Source organism: Scyliorhinus torazame, chromosome 10 (genome assembly GCF_047496885.1).
Source record: "Scyliorhinus torazame isolate Kashiwa2021f chromosome 10, sScyTor2.1, whole genome shotgun sequence".
NCBI classification, from domain to species: Eukaryota; Metazoa; Chordata; class Chondrichthyes; order Carcharhiniformes; family Scyliorhinidae; genus Scyliorhinus; species Scyliorhinus torazame.
In genome coordinates this window covers 51,540,903-51,560,102 of record NC_092716.1, presented here as the reverse complement: position 1 = coordinate 51,560,102, position 19,200 = coordinate 51,540,903, and the positions used below count along the sequence as shown (strand labels likewise).

At 45.9% G+C, this 19,200-nt stretch overlaps 1 protein-coding gene across 3 annotated transcripts in view; it reads left to right on the top strand.

Annotated features, from left to right (window-relative positions):
* Positions 1–2,685: 2,685 nt before the first annotated feature.
* cep89 (centrosomal protein 89) overlaps positions 2,686–19,200 on the top strand; it is a 174,539-nt gene continuing 158,024 nt past the window's right edge. For 2 of the 3 annotated variants that reach the window (XM_072518099.1, XM_072518097.1), the window contains exon 1: positions 2,686–2,877. In XM_072518099.1, coding sequence (XP_072374200.1) covers positions 2,687–2,877 — 191 coding nt within the window. In that variant the 5' untranslated portion in view covers position 2,686. The remainder of the gene's footprint in view (positions 2,878–19,200) is intronic. The other variant, XM_072518098.1, reaches the window with a different exon arrangement.

Genomic DNA, 19,200 nt, shown 5'->3' with positions numbered 1-19,200 from the left:
CCCTTGAAATACCTGTTCTACCCATCCCTTTCTTAACCTGACCTGGTCCGCCACCTTCAGGTGTGTCTCTTGGAGCATTGCCACATCTGCCTTCAGTCCCTTCAAGTGCACGAACACTCGAGCCCGCTTCACCGGCCCATTCAGGCCCCTCACGTTCCACGTTATCAGCCGGATTGGAGGTACTCTCACCCCCCCCCACCCCGCCGACTATCCATCTCCTTTTCTGGGCCAGTCCCTTGTCCGCGTCTCCCTCACTCTCCAGTCCCCCAGCTGGCAGAGTGTCTTTTTCTAACAGTCGCTGGCAGATTTGTGAGGATAGCATACCTGCCACGAAAGCATCCCGGACTAAGAGTTCCATGTGTTCGCTCGCCGAAACTTGCGCGCAGCTGCAGCTTCTTCCCAACACCAGGAGTGCAGGGTAGAATTCTTCCAGCGATTCCCCAGGGGTTTGTCGCCTTGTCACCTTGTTGCAAGCAGGTGCCGGGCGTAGACCTGGTTTACCGGGCGAATATAGTGTCCTTTTAGCAGCTCTATTGCTGCATCGAAGTCTTCCGCTTCCTCGATGAGGGTGTAAATCTCCGGGCTCACCCTTGAGTGCAGGACTTGCAGTTTCTGCTCTCCCGTGGGTGCGTTTTCGGCCGTCCCGAGATACCCTTTAACGCACGCCAGCCAGTGCTTAAAGATTGCCGCTGAGTTCGCCGCGTGGGGGCTAAGTTGCAGACACTCCAGCTTGATTCGGAGCTCCTTCCTTTCTTCTTAAAGAAACTAGCTTATTAAATTGATGCATGATCAATGACCACTAAAGCGAGGTTGTAGTCCATCTGAAGACTTTAATAAGCTAGATGTTTTCCCCAGCGGCTCAGGTACAGAATGACGGTTGCTGGGGCGGCACGGGTTCTTATACCCCGCCTAGCAGGGCGGAGCTACCATACTTCCTAACCAATAGAAAGCATACAGTTTCCACCAATGGTGCTTCAGCCTACCAGGTACCGTAATACCTATAATACCACAGCAGGTAAGGGCATTTGTAAGACGGCAGGTGAGGGAGTTCCCACTGCTTCCAGCACTCAGGATCGAGGATAGGGTGCTCTCGGGGGGGTGGGTTGGAGAGGGCAGGGTCTCGGCGATCTACCAGGAGATGCAGGAGGAGGGGGAGACCTTAGTGGAGGAGCTAAAGGGTAAATGGGAGGAGGAGCTTGGGGAGGAGATAGACGAGGGTGCATGGGCCGACGCCCTGGGTAGGGTTAATTCTTCCTCTTCTTGCGCCAGGCTTAGCCTGATACAATTTAAGGTTCTTCACAGAGTGCATATGACAGGGGCGAGGCTGAGCAGATTCTTTGGGGTGGAAGACAGGTGTGGGAGGTGCTCGGGGAGCCCAGCAAATCACACCCACATGTTCTGGGCATGCCCGGCACTGGAAGGGTTCTGGAGGGGTATTGCGAGGACGGTGTTGCGAGGACAGTGTCTAAGGTGGTGAACACCCGGGTTAAGCCGAGCTGGGGGTTAGCACTGCTTGGGGTATCGGATGAGCCGGGAGTGCAGGAGGCGAAAGAGGCCGGTATTCTGGCCTTTGCATCCCTGGGAGCCCGGCGGAGGATTCTGCTCCACTGGAAGGATGCGAGGCCCCCAAGCGTGGAAGCCTGGATCAGCGACATGGCAGGGTTCATTAAATTGGAGAGAGTAAAATTTGCCTTGAGATGGTCTGTGCAAAGGTTCTTCAGGCGGTGGCAACCATTCCTAGACTTTCTAGCGGAGCGTTAGGAGGTGGTCAGCAGCAGCAACCCAGGCCGGGGTTTGTTCACTGCAGAATGTGCAGCCATTCACATATTGCCTCTTTACCTGTACTGACATGCAATGGGGGGGGGGGGGGGGTGAGGAGAGAGGAGAGGATGCCAGAAGTTAATCCTGCGTGGCTACAGCACACAAGAACAGTGCAAGGTAAACTGTGGGAGGCATCACCTGTGTCACCATTCTGGCACAGCCACACAATAATATATTCACCTACTCAGAATGGGGGAAAATATCAATTCAAACTAAAAATCCCAGTAAAAATCAGTAATACTGGAGTTCCATTGGGTTCAAGGCAAGTTTTACTGGTACTCTGCATTTCCACGTTTCTGAACTAGTTTTTCCTTCTGGGCAACCTGCAAGTCGTTCTTCGTTGCCCGTCTTGGGCCTTTCTAATCTAACTTATTCACGATGTGGAGATGCCGGCGTTGGAATGGGGTGGGCACAGTAAAAATCTTACAACCAGGTTAAAGTGGACAGGTTTGTTTCAAATCACTAGCTTTCAGAGCGCAGCTCCTTCCTCGGGTGAACCTCCGAAAGCGTGTGTGACTCAAAGCAAACCTGTTGGACTTCAACCTGGTGTTGTAAGACTTCTTACTGTAACTTATTCAAGCCATTTACTAAGACCTTGACAACAATCATAATACTGGATGCTTGAGAATATCAGACTCTGAACGAGCTCAGTGGCACTGCCCTCACAACAGCCCAAGGACCCAGAAGGACAACAGGAGGAGGGGGCAGATAAGTGACAGGAGGGGCGGCCAATCACGTTAGCGCAGGAGACTCCGCCCAATCAGCATGAAGGGTGGGCGGGACGTTCACCGTGCCCAATCACAGAGAAGGATCTTGATTTCAAACGGCCCCTGTTGCTCTGATGATCACCGCCGGCTGCGATTGGATGGGTCTTGTCCCCTGGCCCAATGGGATGAGGTTTTATTTGGAAGTGTCTGGGAGTTGGTGCGAAGTTTTGTTGTGGACGGGACTCCGCAGTAAATGGTGTTTTACTAGCTGGCTGCGGCGGGACAGCCGGGGTTCCAACAGCAAATCAAAATGCCATTCAGGGCTGGAAGAAAGGATAAAATGGCGTTTGTAAGTGAGATCTTATTTCTCCTCCACACTCAGAATGGATGCGTTTCATGACAACGTCGTTGCCAGTTAACCGCTTCTAACAGTCACTCCGGAAAGTAATATAATTAACTGGCTGCTGTAGATTTTTATTCAATCACAGTAGTTTCACTCATTTAGGAATCTTCATAACAAGATCAGGAAATTCGAGGCAGCAGCCAACGTCAGTGTGATTTTACATTAAAAATATTCTCTTCCGTATAAGGATTTGCATTATTCGTATTGCTTGATTATACGATTGTTTTGGAGTAACGAAAGTTCAACTTGGTGACACAGCAAGGGAACATGTTGGCTCCAAAGTGGATGGAGTTGTGATTTTGACGCTGAGAATTTATTGAAATCTGCTATCACCCTTCTTCAAAAAGAACAGTTCTTCGCCCCTCTGCTGTTGCTCCCCAAATCCATGCCTATTTTTCCCAGAACTCCATGTTTGCATCCTCCAGCGTGATTTCCGAGACTGTCACTATGTGAAACACACTCATCAATGTCATTAATTACATCCTATGTGATTGTGGCAAGGATACACTATCTCTCCTCATCCTTCTCAATCTGTCACCAGCTTTTGACAACATACCAGCTTCCCACAATGCCTGCCAACAGTCCAGCAGGATGAGTGCACTCACTTGTTTCCATACTTTTAGAGAACCATAGGTGGGATTCTCCGACCCCACGCCGGGTCAGTGAATCGCCCGGGGGGGGGGCTGCGAATCCCGCGACACCGGACTGCCGATTCTGCGGAGAGTCGGCGTCAATGGCGCCGGACGGGGGCTGCTCGATTCTCCGCGCTCGACGGGCTAAGTTCGGCCGAGTCCCGCCAGCGTCGTTTGCGTGTGGTCCTGCCCGGTGGCACCTTGATGTTCATGGTGCGGGGGCCGTCCTGGTGTGGGGGAGGGGGAATTTGTCTCCGGGGGGGGGATCCTCCATGGTGGCCTGGCCTGTGATAGGGGCCTACCGATCGGCAGGCGGGCTAATCCTGAGGAGGGGGGGGGGGCTATGTTCCTCCGCGCTGGCCCCATGTAGGGCTCCTCAATGGTGCTGGGGGCTGGCGCGGAGAAGGCAACCCACGTGCATGCGCTGGCTGTGGCGCGCATGTGCAGACTCACGCTGCCTGTGCTGGCGCCCGTATCAGCAGCTGGATTGGTGTGAAGCGCTCCAGTGCCGTGCTGGCCCTCTTTGCGGCGCAGGATCTCTGTTCCTAGGGGCCAGATGACGCCGTCGTAAAATGCTCTGGCGTTTACGACAGCGTCAACACTTAGCCCCAGGATCGGAGAATCCAGCCCCACATGCTCCCACATTATTACCTCTGGTGTCACCCAAGGATCTCCCTCTGGCTTCCTCCCATTTCTTATCTGCATGCTGTCCCTTAGTGACATCACCTGAAAACACAGCCTAAAATCTCCACATGTAAATTGACAGTACCCAACTCTACTTCTTCATCACTTCTCTTGACCCTTCAACTGCCTCTAAATTGTCAAATTGTTTATCTGTCATCCAGTACTGGATAAGTACAAAATTCTTCCAATTAACTATTGGGAAGATCAAAATCATTGTCTTTGGTTCCTGCGCCTAATGCCATCCCCTAGCTGGTAGCTTCACCCCCTCTCCCTGTCAACTGTCTCGTGTAGAACCAGGCTGTTTGTAACCTCCAAAAACACCTATTTTCATTTTTAATGTTGTCCCTCTCTGCCCCACCTAATCTCATCTGCTGTTAAACTCCTCAACCATGCTTTTATTAACTCTCAATTTAGATATTCAGTGTACTCTTGGCTGGCTTCCCATGTTTGATCCTCCAGAAATATGACTTCATTAAAAGCCCTGATATTGGAGTCCAAACCAATTACTGTCCACCCTTCAGTTCTATACTTGCTGACCTCATTAGCTCTTAGTTCACATCCCCTCTATTATGCAACAGTTTCTGCTGTCAGTGCAATATGGCTGCCAATATCATGGATCTAGGGTCAGGAAAATAAAGTTTGGCTTCGGTATTGGAGTCGTAGTATGGAAGCAGATGGGAGTCGGTTCACAATTGTTCTCAGTCAGTTAGACCTTCTTATCGTAAAACAATGATGGCCTTCTCAGCAGGGTTGGAAGAGGGTTAAGAATAAAGCCCTACAAGTTCAAGAAAAATCGATCAGTGGTTGAAGGGAATGTGGAAGCTCAGAGATGCTTCTTGCCTGGGAAAACACCCTGTGGACAAAGTGCAGGAGAGCGATAGTTATAGGGGACTCTATAGTAAGGGGCACAGATAGGTGCTTCTGTGGACGTAAAAGAGACTCTAGGATGGTATGTTGCCCCCCCTGGTGCCAGGTCAAGGATGTCTAACGTGGCTGATTCTTTATTTTTCCCAATTAAACAACAATTTAGTGTAGCCAATCCACATACCTGCATATCTTTGGGTTGTGGGGGTGAGACCCACTCAGACAAGAGGAGAATGTGCAAACTCCACACGAACAATGACTGAGGGCCAGAAACAAACCAAGGTCCTCGGTGTCATGAGGTGGCAGTGCTAACCACTGCACCACCTTAGGGTCTGGTAGATCTTTGCAGTAAGATAAAGTCGCCATAGTCCCAGATGATCATAGGCTGCTTTCCCTGCTGACTGGTAGTGGTTTAACCTAAAGATCACCTCAGGTGAGGGGCAAGGTTGAGAAGGCCTTCATGAATAAACTCAGCTGGTATGGGAATTGAACCCAGAATGCTGGCCTTGTAGCCCAACTGGCCCTCCCCAGGGTTCTGAACTGTGTGGAACGCCCTGCAAAAGGCTCTAATATTGCTGAAGGGAAGAGTGTATACTGCAAAATAGAATGCATTGGTGCCAAATAGCTGGCTGAAGGGAGGAAAGCTTTAGAACTACCTAATGACCTTGTGTATCCATCATTGCAGCTATTGGGAATTTGAGGCTTAGATCAGACTTGCTCTGTTGATGTTGCTTGTCAATCAGTGCAGCATGTGGGCTCATTTTAGAGTTTCCGGATAAACTACCGTCAAGAAATATGGTGGCTGAGTGGAGAAAATATGTTCTGTAGTCAGTCTACATTTGCATTACTTTCACCGTTTACAGTTTTTTTATCTCTTACTGTGAGCTTTTTGTTCTCTTACTGTTTACTACTCTCACTTATCTTGTTTCTCTCTTTGTTATTCTCTTCGTCTTTACTCTTTTTTTTATTTGTCATTTTATCTGTGTCTTCCTTCTCTCTTAGTGCATTTCTCTAGCCTTCTAGTAAATAAAAAAATAAATAACCTTTATTGCCACACGTAGGCTTACATTAACACTGCAATGAAGTTACTGTGAAAAGCCTCTAGTCACCACATTCGGGCGCCTGTTCGGGTACACAGAGGGAGAATTCAGAATTCTCAGCTGGTACGGGAATTGAACCCGCGTTGCTGCCCTGGTTCTGCATCACAAACCAGCTGTCTAGCCCACGAAGCTAAACCAGCCCACTTCTTAATCATAGAATCCCAAAGTGCAGAAGGAGGCCATTCGGCCTATCAAGTCGGCACAGACCCTTCGAAAGACCACCCCACCTAGGCCCAATCCCCATCCTATTCGCACAGATATGCGAGGCAGGTTTTATGTACAGAGAGTGGTGAGTGCCTGGAATGCGCTGCCAGGGGAGGTTGTGGAAGCAGATATATTTAACGGCGTTCAAAAGGCATCTCAACAAATACATGGATAGGATGGGTATAGAGTGATACAGCACTGGGAAGTGCTGAGGGTTTTGACCAAGAGTGGTATCGTGACTAGTACAGGCTTGGAAGGCCGAAGGGCTTGTTCCTGTGCTGTAGTGTTCTTTGTTCTTTATTCCTGCAACCCCACCCTAAGGGGTAATTTAGCATGGACAATCCACCTAACCTGCACATCTTTGGACTGTGGGAGGAATCCGGAGCACTCGGAAATCCACACAGATACAGGGAGAAAGCGCAAACTGTTCCCGTTCCACCAATAGTCGCTGTATCTTCAACACCTCCACCTGCTAAAACGTTCAAATTTTGCACCGCTAGCTTAACACTCTGTTTTCAAAAACTTCCTTAAACTGAATATGCTTTTGGCTCCTCACTATATTCGCCTCCTTTCATCCCTGCTTGCCACCATTCTATAAATACTGAAATAGAAACAGAAAATGCTGGAAAAATGAAGCAGGTTTGGCAGCATGAGTGGAAAGAGAAACATAGTTAACATCTGAAGAAGCGTCATACAGATTTAAAACGTTAACTTTGTTTCTCTTTCCACAGATTCTACCAAACCTGCCGTGTTTTTCCAGCATTTTCTGGTTTTATTTCATATTTCCAGCAACCGTGGTATTTTAATTTTGCTGCAAATGCTGAGATGTTTCTCTATGAGTAATGATTGCTTGGGAAAAGTAGTTATTTTCTCTGCATTTAGTAAAATCCCTGAATTAGGGATTAGAGGGAGGAGTTATGAATGACAATTGGGTAAATTCAAGATTAATGATTTGCAAATCCATAAAATGTGTGCAGAATATTAATAAAATGTGTTTGATGAATATTTTCCCCTTTCTGATACTTTTACTAAAGAGAGTTAGGTTTGGCATTTATCATTTATAAGATACCAAAGTGACTCACCTTTGTTCTCTACCTTATCCAAACTGTATTAACAGTTCCACAAACCCAAATCAATTTCAACTGGAAAGTAATATAACTAAATGTCAGCTTTCATGGATGAAATTGGATGCGGATGCATCAACTAATATTATGTGGTTGAATAACATCTATCATAACTGAGCTATTATCATAGTTGAAGCATTGAGACTTACAATAAGTTTTTGATCTTTACATGTGCCAGAATATCTCAGCTTTAATTGGAATTTTGCTTACTGACAGAATTGATTAACCATATTAATTTGATGTCTACATTTGCAATATGGTTAAGTGTGCAATTTATATTCAACATGACTGATTTTCGCATTCAGCTCTTACTTTGAGACTGGAACATAATATATAGGAATCCACTGTAGCTGTCCCCCTCTAACTAGTATACTGTTTTGTATACTGTTGTGGGGGGGGGACATAGACCATCAGGGGAAAACACCAGCAGCCAGAACAGTGGCACCACAACTGGCTCTGTTGCTCAGCAGGGGAGGACAAAGTGCAGGAGAGCGATAGTTATAGGGGACTCTCTTGTAAGGGGCACAGATAGGCGCTTCTGTGGACGTGAAAGAGACTCCAGGATGGTATGTTGCTGCACCCCCCCCCCCCCCGCCCCCTCCCCCCTGGTGCCAGGGCCCCCTGGTGCCAGGGTCAAGGATGTCTAACGTGGCTAAATACATAGCTAAACTGGTGGTGTAGGAGGGAGGGTTTCAGATTTCTGGGCCATTGGGATCTCTTCTGGGGCATGTGGGACCTGGACAAGAATGACGGGTTGCACCTAAACTGGAGGGGCACCAATATCCTGGCTGGGAGGTTTGCTAGAGTCACTTAGGAGGATTTAAACTAGTATGGCAATGGGTGGGACTCAGATTGTTAGCTTAGAAGGTGTAATAACTGAAGGGGAAATAGAGAACACAAATGAGAGAACAACAACATCATCCTGTCTGCTCAAACACAGTGGTTTGATGTGTATTTATTTCAAAGGCAGAAGTATGGCAGGTAAGGCAGATAAACTTAGAGCACTGAGTCGTACTTGGAACAATGATGTTGTGGCTATCATAGAAACGTGGTAAAAGGAAGGGCAGGATTGGCAGCTGAACGTTGGAGGATATGGATGATTCAAGGGAGATAGAGGATGTAAAAGGGATGGGGGATTAGCATTACTGGTTAAGGAAAATATTTCAGCTGTACTACGGGAGGACATCTTGGAGGGCTCACACAATGAAGGAATTTGGGTAGAGCTCAGGAACAGGAAGGGGGCAATCACAATGTTGGGGATTTATTACAGCTCCCCCCCCCAACTGCCAGGGAGGGATAGAGGAGCAGATAGCTTTGCGTAGGTGAAGGAGACACATCCTGAGTGAGTGAGACACATCCAGAGTGGGAATTGGAACTTGGTAATTTGGTCCAATGAGGTAATTCGGTGCAGAGTGGGAGAAGGTGCTTTTTCCCTACCAATTTGTTCTCTTTCTTCTGGCCTGTAACTGTTAATCTTCAGGGAGAGAACCAGAGAGCATCATGGGAAGGTAAGTGATTTTTATTTTTATTATTTTTCAAATTGTGTGGGGGGGAAAAACTGAAGTGACATCACAGTAAAGCTGTGACCTGATTGGCTGGTTGGGAATCTGTTAAATTTGAAAAAAATATATATTGCAAAACAAATCTAATTGCTTGACTAGATAGTGGAATAACTAAACCTGAGGGCAGTGATCGGTGTTTAGCATTTAATTTTACAGTAAAAATCATCTAGCGTCAGGGCCATATAGTTAATTGTAACTCAATCTAACAATAATTCAAGTGTTTATTTTAAGTTATTTAATTAGTGCTTAAATGTCACTCAGCGGGGTGCGGCGCTCCAACTGTGAGATGTGGCAGATCTGTGACGCTTCCAGCGTTCCGGTCGACTACATCTGCAGCAAGTGTAACCAATGGCAGCTCCTCACAGACCGCGTGGTTCGATTGGAGCAGCAATTGGATGCATTTAGAAGCATGCAGGTGGCGGAAAGCGTCATAGATAGGAGTTATAGCGACGTGGTCTGACCCAAGGTGCAGGCAGAGAGATGGGTGACCACCAGAAGGGGCAGGCAGTCAGTGCAGGAATCCCCTGTGGTTGTCCCCCTCTCGAACAGGTATACCGCTTTGGACACTGTTGGGAGAATAACCTATCAGGGGAAAACAGCAGCAGCCAGAGCAGTGGCACCATGGCTGGCTCTGTTATTCAGCAGGGAGGGTCAAAGCACAGAAGAGCAATAGTCATAAGGGACTCTATAGTCAGGGCACAGATAGGCGCTACTGTGGACGTGAAAGAGACTCTAGGATGGTATGTTGCCTCCCTGGTGCCAGGGTCCAGGATGTCTCAGAATGGGTTGCGGGCATCCTGAAGGGGGAGGGCAAACAGGCAGAGATCGTTGTACATATTGGTACTAACGGCATAGGCAGGAAGGGGCATGAGGTCCTGCAGCAGGAGTTCAGGGAGCTAGGCAGAAAGTTAAAAGACAGGACCTCTCGGGTTGTAATCCCGGGATTACTCCCTGTGCCACGTGCCAGTGAGGCTAGAAATAGGATGATAGAGCAGCTAAACACGTGGCTAAACAGCTGGTGTAGGAGGGAGGGTTTCCGTTTTCTGGACCACTGGGTGCTCATCCGGTTATGTGTCCTGTATAAGAAGGACGGGTTGCATCTAAACTGGAGAGGCATAAATATCCTGGCCACGAGGTTTGCTATATGGGAGGGTTTAAACTAGTATGGCAAGGCGGTGGGTACCAGAGCAATAGGTCAGAAGGTGAAAACATTGAGGGAGAACTAGGGAATAGGGCCAGTATGGCTCTGAGGAAGAGCAAACAGGGAGATGTTGCTGAAAACAGTGGGTCTGGCGGCTTTAAGTGCATATGTTTTATGCAAGAAGTATAATTGGTAAGGCAGATGAACTTAGAGCTTGGATTAGTACTTGGAACTATGATGTTGTTGCCATTACAGAGACCTGGTTGAGGGAAGGACAGGATTGGCAGCTAAACGTTCCAGGATTTAGATGTTTCAGGCGGGATAGAGGGGGATGTAAAAGGGGTGGCGGAGTTGCGCTACTGGTTAGCGAGAATATCACAGCTGCACTACGGGAGGACACCTCAGAGGGCAGCGAGGCTATATGGGTAGAGATCAGGAATAAGAAGGGTGCAGTCACAATGTTGGGGCTTTACTACAGGCCTCCCAACAGCCAGCGGGAGATAGAGGAGCAGATAGGGAGACAGATTTTGGAAAGGATTAAAAGCAACAGGGTTGTTGTGATGGGAGACTTCAACTTCCCCAATATTGACTGGGACTCACTTCGTGCTAGGGGCTTGGACGGGGCAGAGTTTGTAAATTGCATCCAGGAGGGCTTCTTAAAACAATATGTAGATAGTCCAACTAGGGCAGGGGCTGTACTGGACCTGGTATTGGTGAATGAGCCCGGCCAGGTGGTAGAAGTTTCAGTAGGGGAGCATCTCGGGAACAGTGACCACAATTCATGAAGTTTTAAAGTGCTGATGGACAAGGATAAGAGTGGTCCTAGGGTGAATGTGCTAAATTGGGGGATGGCTAATTATAACCATATTAGGCGGGAACTGAAGAACCTAGATTGGGGGCAGATGCTTGAGGATAAATCAACATCTGACATGTGGGAGGCTTTCAAATGTCAGTTGAAAGGAATTCAGGACCGGCATGTTCCTGTGCGGAAGAAGGATAAATACGGCAAATTTCGGAAATCTTGGATAATGAGAGATATTGTAGGCCTCGACAAAAAGAAAAAGGAGGCATTTGTCAGAGCTAGAAGGCTGGGAATAGACAAAGCCTGTGTGGAATATAAGGAAAGTAGGAAGGAACTTAAGCAAGGAGTCATGAGGGCTAAAAGGGGTCAAGAAAAGTCATTGACAAATAGGGTTAAGGAAAATCTCAAGACTTTTTACACGTACATAAAAAGCAAGAGGGTAGCCAGGGAAAGGGTTGGCCCACTGAAGGATAGGCAAGGGACTCTATGTGTGGAGCCAGAGGAAATGTGCGAGGTACTAAATGAATACTTTGCATCAGTATTCACCAAAGAGATGGAATTGGTGGATGTTGAGTCTGGAGAAGGGTGTTTTGATAGCCTGGGTCACATTTGAGATCCAAAAAGACGAGGTGTTGGGCGTCTTGAAAAATATTAAGGTAGATACGTCCCCAGGGCTTGATGGGATCTACCCCAGATTACTGAAGGAGGCTAGAGAGGAAATTGCTGAGGCCTTGACAGAAATCTTTGGATCCTCACTGTCTTCAGGTGATGTCCCGGAGGACTGGAGAATAGCCAATGTTGTTCCTTTATTTAAGAAGGGTAGCAAGGATAATCCAGGGAACTACAGGCCGGTGAGCCTTACGTCAGTGGTAGGGAAATTACTGGAGAGAATTCTTCGAGACAGGATCTACTCCCATTTGGAAGCAAACGGAAGTATTAGCGAGAGGCAGCACGGTTTTGTGAAGGAGAGGTCGTGTCTCACTAACTTGATAGAGTTTATCGAAGAGGTCACAAGGCCTTTAACAAGGTCCCTCATGGCACACTGGTACAAAAGGTGAAGTCACATGGGATCAGGGGTGAGCTGGCAAGATGGATACAGAACTGGCTAGGTCAGAGAAGGCAGAGAGTAGCAATGGAAGGGTGCTTTTGTGATTGGAGGGCTGTAACTAGTGGTGTTCCGCAGGGATCAATGCTGGGACCTTTGCTGTTCGTAGTATACATAAATGATTTGGAAGAAAATGTAACTGGTCTGATTAGTAAGTTTGCAGACGACACAAAGGTTGGTGGAATTGCGGATAGCGATGAGGACTGTCAGAGGATACAGCAGGATTTAGATAGTTTGGAGACTTGGGCGGAGAGATGGCAGATGGAGTTTAATCCGGACAAATGTGAGTTAATGCATTTTGGAAGGTCTAATGCAGGTAGGGAATATACAGTGAATGGTAGAACCCTCAAAAGTATTGACAGTTAGAGAGATCTAGGTGTACAGGTCACTGAAAGTGACAACACAGGTGGAGAAGATAGTCAAGAAGGCATACAGCATGCTGGAAGATTTTAGTTTAGACGGGCAGCATGGTCGGCGCGGGCTTGGAGGGAAGAAGGACCTGTTCCTGTGCTGTACTTTTCTTTGTTCTTTGTTCTTTATAGGTAGAGAGATTTTGGATAGGTGCAAAAGTAACAGGGTTGTTGTGGTAGGGGATTTTAACTTCCGCTATACTCACTCACTCAGTGCTGGGGGCTTGGATGGGGCAGAGTTTGTAAGGTGTATCCAGGAAGCCTTCTTGATGCAACATGTAGATAGTCCAAATAGGGAAGGGGAAGTATTGGACCTGGTATTGGGGAATGAGCCTGGACAGGTGGTTGAGGTTTCAGTAGGGGAACATTTTGGGAGTAGTGACCACAATTCTGTACATTTTAGGGTACATTTGGATAACCCTTGCGTTAAGGTGCCAAATTGGGGAAAGGCAAATTACAATAACATTAGGCAGGAATTGAAGAATTTGGATTGGGTGCGGCTGTTGGAGGGTAAATCATCATTGGACATGTGGGAGTCTTTCAAGCGACAGTTAATTAGGATTTAGGAAAGTCACGTTCCTAAGAGAACAAAGGATATGTATGGGAAGTTTAGGGAGCCATGGATATCGAGGGATATTGTGAACTTTGTCAAAAAGAAAAAAGAGGCTTTTCTACGGTCTAGAGGGTGGGGTCAATCAAACCCTTGAGTATAAAGAAAGTAGAAGGTACTTAAGTGGGAAATTAGGAGGGCTAAGAAGGGTCATGAAAAGTCATTGGCAAGTAGGATTAAGATGAATCCCCAAGCTTTGTATTCATATGTAAAAAGCAAGAGGATGGCCAGGGAAAAGATTGGACCACTTAGGGACAGTGGCGGGAGTCTGTGTGTTGGGCCAGAGGAAATGGGTGAGGTATTAAATGAGTATTTTGCATTGGCGTTCACCAAAGAAAAGGACTTTGTGGAAAATGATTCTTGGGTTGGGTGTGTGGATAGTCTGGGTCATGTTGACATCAAAAAGGAGGAGGTATTGGGTGTTTTAAAAGACACTAAGGTAGATACGTCTCCTGGGCCGGATGGGATTTACCCCAGAATACTGTGGTAAGCAAGGGAGGAAATTGCTGGTGCCTTGACTGACATCTTTGTATCCTCATTGGCTACAAGTGAGGTCCCAGGGGACTGGAGAATAGCTAATGTGGTACCGCTGTTTAAGAAAGGTAGCAGGAATAATCCAGGAAACTCTAGGCCGGTAAGCCTCACGTCGGTAGTAGGTAAATTATTAGAGAGAATTCTCAGGGACAGGATTGGAAACCAATGGGCTCATCAGCAATAGACTTTTGTGAAGGGGATGTCGTGCCTCACTAACTTGATCAAATTTTTTGAGGAGGTGACAAAGATGATTGATGAGGAGAGGGTGGGGTGGATATTGTTTACACTGACTTCAGTAAAGCCTTTGACAATGTGCCTCATGGCAGACTGGTACAAAAGGTGAAGTCACATGGGATCAGAGGTGAGGTGGCAAGATGAATGCAGAACTGGCTCGGTCTGTTGCTCTTTTTAGCTTTAGTCTATTTGCTCTGATTACGTCACCTTTGCTCATGAGTCGCCAGGTACCTTTATGATACTGCCACGTGGTTCAAGTTCAGGTTATGATTAATAATACAGCACACCGCTTAGTAAGGATTAAAACAATGGTCATTTATTATATACAACAAGCAATATTAATACCCTAATACTACTTTCTATATAATAAACCTATCACTACTGGCCAATACTTAATTTTAGGAAGAGCCCACCAGGTCAGGGAAACGAATGGCTTGTCCAATCAGATCTGGCCCGCGGGATTCAAAAGGCTGCTACAGGTCGGTGGCTAGGTGTCTCTACCGGATAGCGATCGCTGGATTCAAACTTACAGTTGCCGGTGGCTGGTCTTGCGAAGGTCTCGAGCAGGCGAAGAGGAGAGAGAGAGAGAGAGATCTGAACTTGGACCCTCACTTTTATAGGACCCAGGGGCTTCCCGCATCCCGGGGCGGCCCTTGACCCTGAGTCCCAAGTGATTGGATCTGTCCCCAATCTCTCGGGTCGATGTGTCCAATGGTGAGGCGATTCCTCGATCGGGGGGGTGGTCGCTCACCTGTCTTTGTTTCGGCCACTGCAGGCGCCGACAGGTCTGGCCCGGTATTCAATTGCTAATATGTTGCAATTGTTCCCGGGGATAGCCAATTTAACTGTGGATGTCTGAATAGATGGGCTGCAAACAGTCCTGAATGCAACTGCGAATACCTGGGTTGATGGGCTGTTGATAGCCCTGAGTATCGATCTGGGCTGCCTTCCCAGAGCCTAATATGCAAAACTGTCTGCAGCTGCCTGCTTGTGTCTTCTTGGCTGCTTTTCCCAGCAGTCTTTCGGGTTAGCCGTTTTCAACTGGGTTTTGGCCAGATTAATCGGAACGCAGCCATTTTACATGGCTACAGGTCACAGAAGGCAGAGGGTAGCAGTCGAAGAGTGTTTTTCTGAATGAAAGGTTGTGACTAGTGTTTCACAGGGAAAAATGCTGGGGCCTCTTTTGTTTGTAGTATACATAAACGATTTGTAGGACAATGTAGCTGTCAGATTAATACATTCTGGGCGTACAGATCCACAAATCTTTGAAAGTGGCAACAGAAGGGAACAAGGTAGTCAAGAAACCATAAGGATTGCTTGCCTTCATTGGACGGGGCATCGTGTATAAAAACTGGCAAGTCATGCTACAGTTGTATAGAACCTTGGTAAGGCCCTGATAAATTCTGCTCTTTTCGTTAGTATATTTCAATGTCGCCGCACATATACTAATTGAACAGACTGAACTTAAATTGGGTTTTAACATCAATTAGCCACTTTAATTTGCTGTGTCTACTGACGATTGGCTTTCTTACAGATTATTAAGACGTTTTCAACTCAGCCCTGCAGGAAGCTTTGTTTAAATGATTGTCTCTCGCAATTACAGATAGGTTGAATTCAAGATACATTAATAATATGCACAGTAAATAGACACTGCGCAGTTTAAGTTAGAATAGCGATTTCACAGCACAAGCAGATAGCATAAGCTTGGAAGCATAGCAAAAAAGCACTGACTTATCATCCAGAAACCTAACTTTTTATGGAAATTATTATCTGTTATTATCTATGAAGTCTGGTCCCTTCAAAGCTTTGATTGGTCTGAGATCTTCTATAATTCTAATTTGATCACACAATTGCCTGTCATTTAGTCGAAACATAATTTTAGTAATCCCAAGAAGTTGCTTTCGCACATTCTTTTGTAGGGCAATTTTCTATAGTTATCATGTAATGGTATATGGTTATCCTGAACACGCTCCTGGATGTCATCCAGTTCTTTCCTTAAGACAAAGGACTTTTCATGTAAGTTTTCATGGGTCAATTTGACCTAGGTAGCCACAGCACCTTCATATCTGATTCTATTCCATATCAGCTGGAAAACGCAATGGCCATAAGCCAACTCCAAATTCTTGAATACAAAAGCTTTTCTTTCAAATTGATACTGCAAACGTTTGCAGTATTTATTATCAGATTTTCAAGCAGTCAGCCATTTTATAATATGAAATATAATGATTTCTTTAAATAGAGGCTGTTTAGCACAGGGCTAAATCGCTGGCTTTGAAAGCAGACCAAGGCAGGCCAGCAGCACGGTTCAATTCCCGTAACAGCCTCCCCGAACAGGCGGCGGAATGTGGCGACTAGGGGTTTTTCACAGTAACTTCATTTGAAGCCTACTTGTGACAATAAGCGATTTCATTTCATTTGTTCAAATTGAACCCTTTTTACCTATATAAAAAGGTTAGATTCTATCAGCCGCACTTGGAATATTGCGCACAATTCTGGTTGTCACACTACTAGAAGGATGTAGAGGCTTTGGAGAGGGTGCAGAGGAGTGTCTCATGATGTTGCCTGGTCTGGAGGGTGTTAGCTATGCGGAGAGGCTGAATAAACTCAGACTATTTTCATTAGAATGATGGAGGTTGAGGGGTGACCTGATAGAGGTCTCCAAGATTATGAAAGACTTGGATAGAGTGGATGGGCAGGCACTCTTTCCCAGGGTGGAGGGGTCAGTCACTAGGGGGCATAGGTTTAAGTCCGTGGGGCAAAGTTTAGAGGAGATGTCTGAGGCAGGTTTTTTACACAGAGGGTGGTGAGTGCCTGGAACGTGCTGCCAGGACTGTTGTGGAAGCAGATACATTAACAGCGTTCAAAAGGCGCCTCGACAAATACATGGATAGGATGGGTATCGAGAGATACGGCACAAGGAAATGCTGAGGGTTCTGACCAAGAGTATTATGACTGGTACATGCTTGGAGGACCGAAGGGCCTTTTCCTGTCTGTATTGTTCCTTGTTCTTTGTGTTTTATATGGACTGTTTCTTTTAGTACAATAACTGCAGTAGTATTGCTTTCTTCTTGGATGCCTAGCTTATTTTGAGATGTTCTTGGTGAATCACCATCACCAGTTGTTGTCACATCCTTAGTATTTGCCTTCTTTCTTTGATTGTTGTTGTCATATCCTAGTTTATTTAACCTGCATGTACATTATCTCTCTGTACATTACATTGTTAGCTTGAGACTTAAGCTATTAGCTAGTAATTGTGAAATAATTTACAAGTTTCATGTTTGACTAAACTTAACAGTCTTTGCATTTTGCAGGTCTGCTTTGAAAGTTCTTTATAACCGTTCAGCTATCTTCTTTCTAGAAACCTTCCGAACACTTATTTAGAATCTTCTTGGCAATGTTCTACTGTCTATGATAGGGTGAGGAAAGCATGGCTTTTATACCTTAAATGCAGCTAGGCTGAATGTGTTTCTGAGGTTTATCTTAGATAAGTTAAGATGATTAATTCAAAGTTGGCAGCCACCATTATTGGTGGATGTCAATTTGTTTGCCGATGATCTGGTTCTACACTTAGCTGGTACTTAATTCTTTACAGGGGTGCTCAGTTGTGAATTCATATGCCTCCAAGATCCTTCACTGTTTGTCAGCATCTGTGGAGAAAGAATGAGAGTTGACACGTTGAGTCAAATTTGACTCAACATCAACTCTGTTTGTCTCTCCACAGATGCTGCCAGACATGCTGAGCATTTCCAGCACTTTGTGTTTTTATTTCAGGTTCTCAGCATCTGTATCTGCGGTATTTTGCTTTTGTCCTTTCCTTTTTCTTAGTCATTTCATTGCAAGAACATTTCCACTGCAACAGTTGAGAGATCTTGTTCTGAGCTGTGAAGGACTCCATACTCTGTAATCCATCCTGCTGATCAATTGACAAAGGAATCATCCAATCCTGGGAAGCAGTGCGGAGAAGGACCACAATGCTGATTCCTAGTTAGTGGGAAACACTTAGATAATTCAATCTCGAGGGAGGTGAATAAAATGGGACCTTATTGAAATATAGAAGATACTTAGTGGATTTCAAAAAGTTAATCCACTGCATCTGAAAAGGGCCAAGTTCTAAGCTACTGCCAGAAAGCACTTCATCACAGAGAATGAGAGTTATACCTAGAATGCTGGGAAGCACAAAATCTGGCGTCCTTCAAAATAATTAGTTCCATGATAGGGAGATTATTATTCTGTGGAAGATAAAATCACTGAGTCAAATTACCTCCTTCACCTCTTAACTTTGAAGAGCTGCCATCATTCAAACATTAAGGCAATCTCTGTGATTTGTGTCCTTTTCCTTCAGTGCTTGGCAACTGCTGCATTTTTTCCAGTAGTTTCACTGAATTGGATTAGAGCTACAAGAGGAGGTGAGCAGGAGAAAGTAGTTGTGGATAACACTGACTAGAGAGCTGAAGGAACAGACACTGGAAGGCAGGTGTGACGAAGTCATGAGCAAGCTCATGCCTTTGCGTTCTGCATATAAATTCTTAATGTTTGGCTTTAAAATGTGGGTTGGGCCTTGGGAAACTGATGGGCCTAGAGTATTTGGGGAAAAATTGTGCTTTTGTGAATGATTGAAGTTTGTTCTTCATGATATGGCAGCTCATTTTTAGTGATATATTGCAAACGTGAAACTGTCTTGGTGGCTGTAACCTGAAGATTTAGTTTTGCTAAAAAAGTGATTGGGCTGTTATGTTGCTGCAGAGGGTAAATTCTGTTTGCGGAGGAGAACGATTTCTGTCATATGACTCACTAATCACAAAAGTAGAAAATGACCAGTTAAAGTGGAGAAAAAATACATACTATTGATTTTGAGGAAGAAGAAATGGCACTTAGCCAGTGAAACAGAAGGGATTTCATGCATGTTCACAAATGTTTAGTTCAACAAATGGTCAATAGAGTCACAGGACCTTAACTTCTGAGCTCCCCAGCGTGGACTGGGCGTATCCCGAAGATGCACTCGAGTTCCCATCGGAAGTTCCCAGGTTAAGATTTGCACGGCAATTGCCCAGATGTGCAAACTCTCTCTGGACAATTGTTCCACAGAACACGTTAGAAGGATTGAAACGTCTTCTAAATTCTGGATAACTATTGCACCGATCCAGATAGACACCCCATGGGATATCTGCACCCCGCACCTAGGGTTTCTGATCTCCCCAACTTCCCTCCCTGCTTTCTGATCTCTTTCTGATCGGCTTTTTGGGAAATGGAAATTAACGACGTT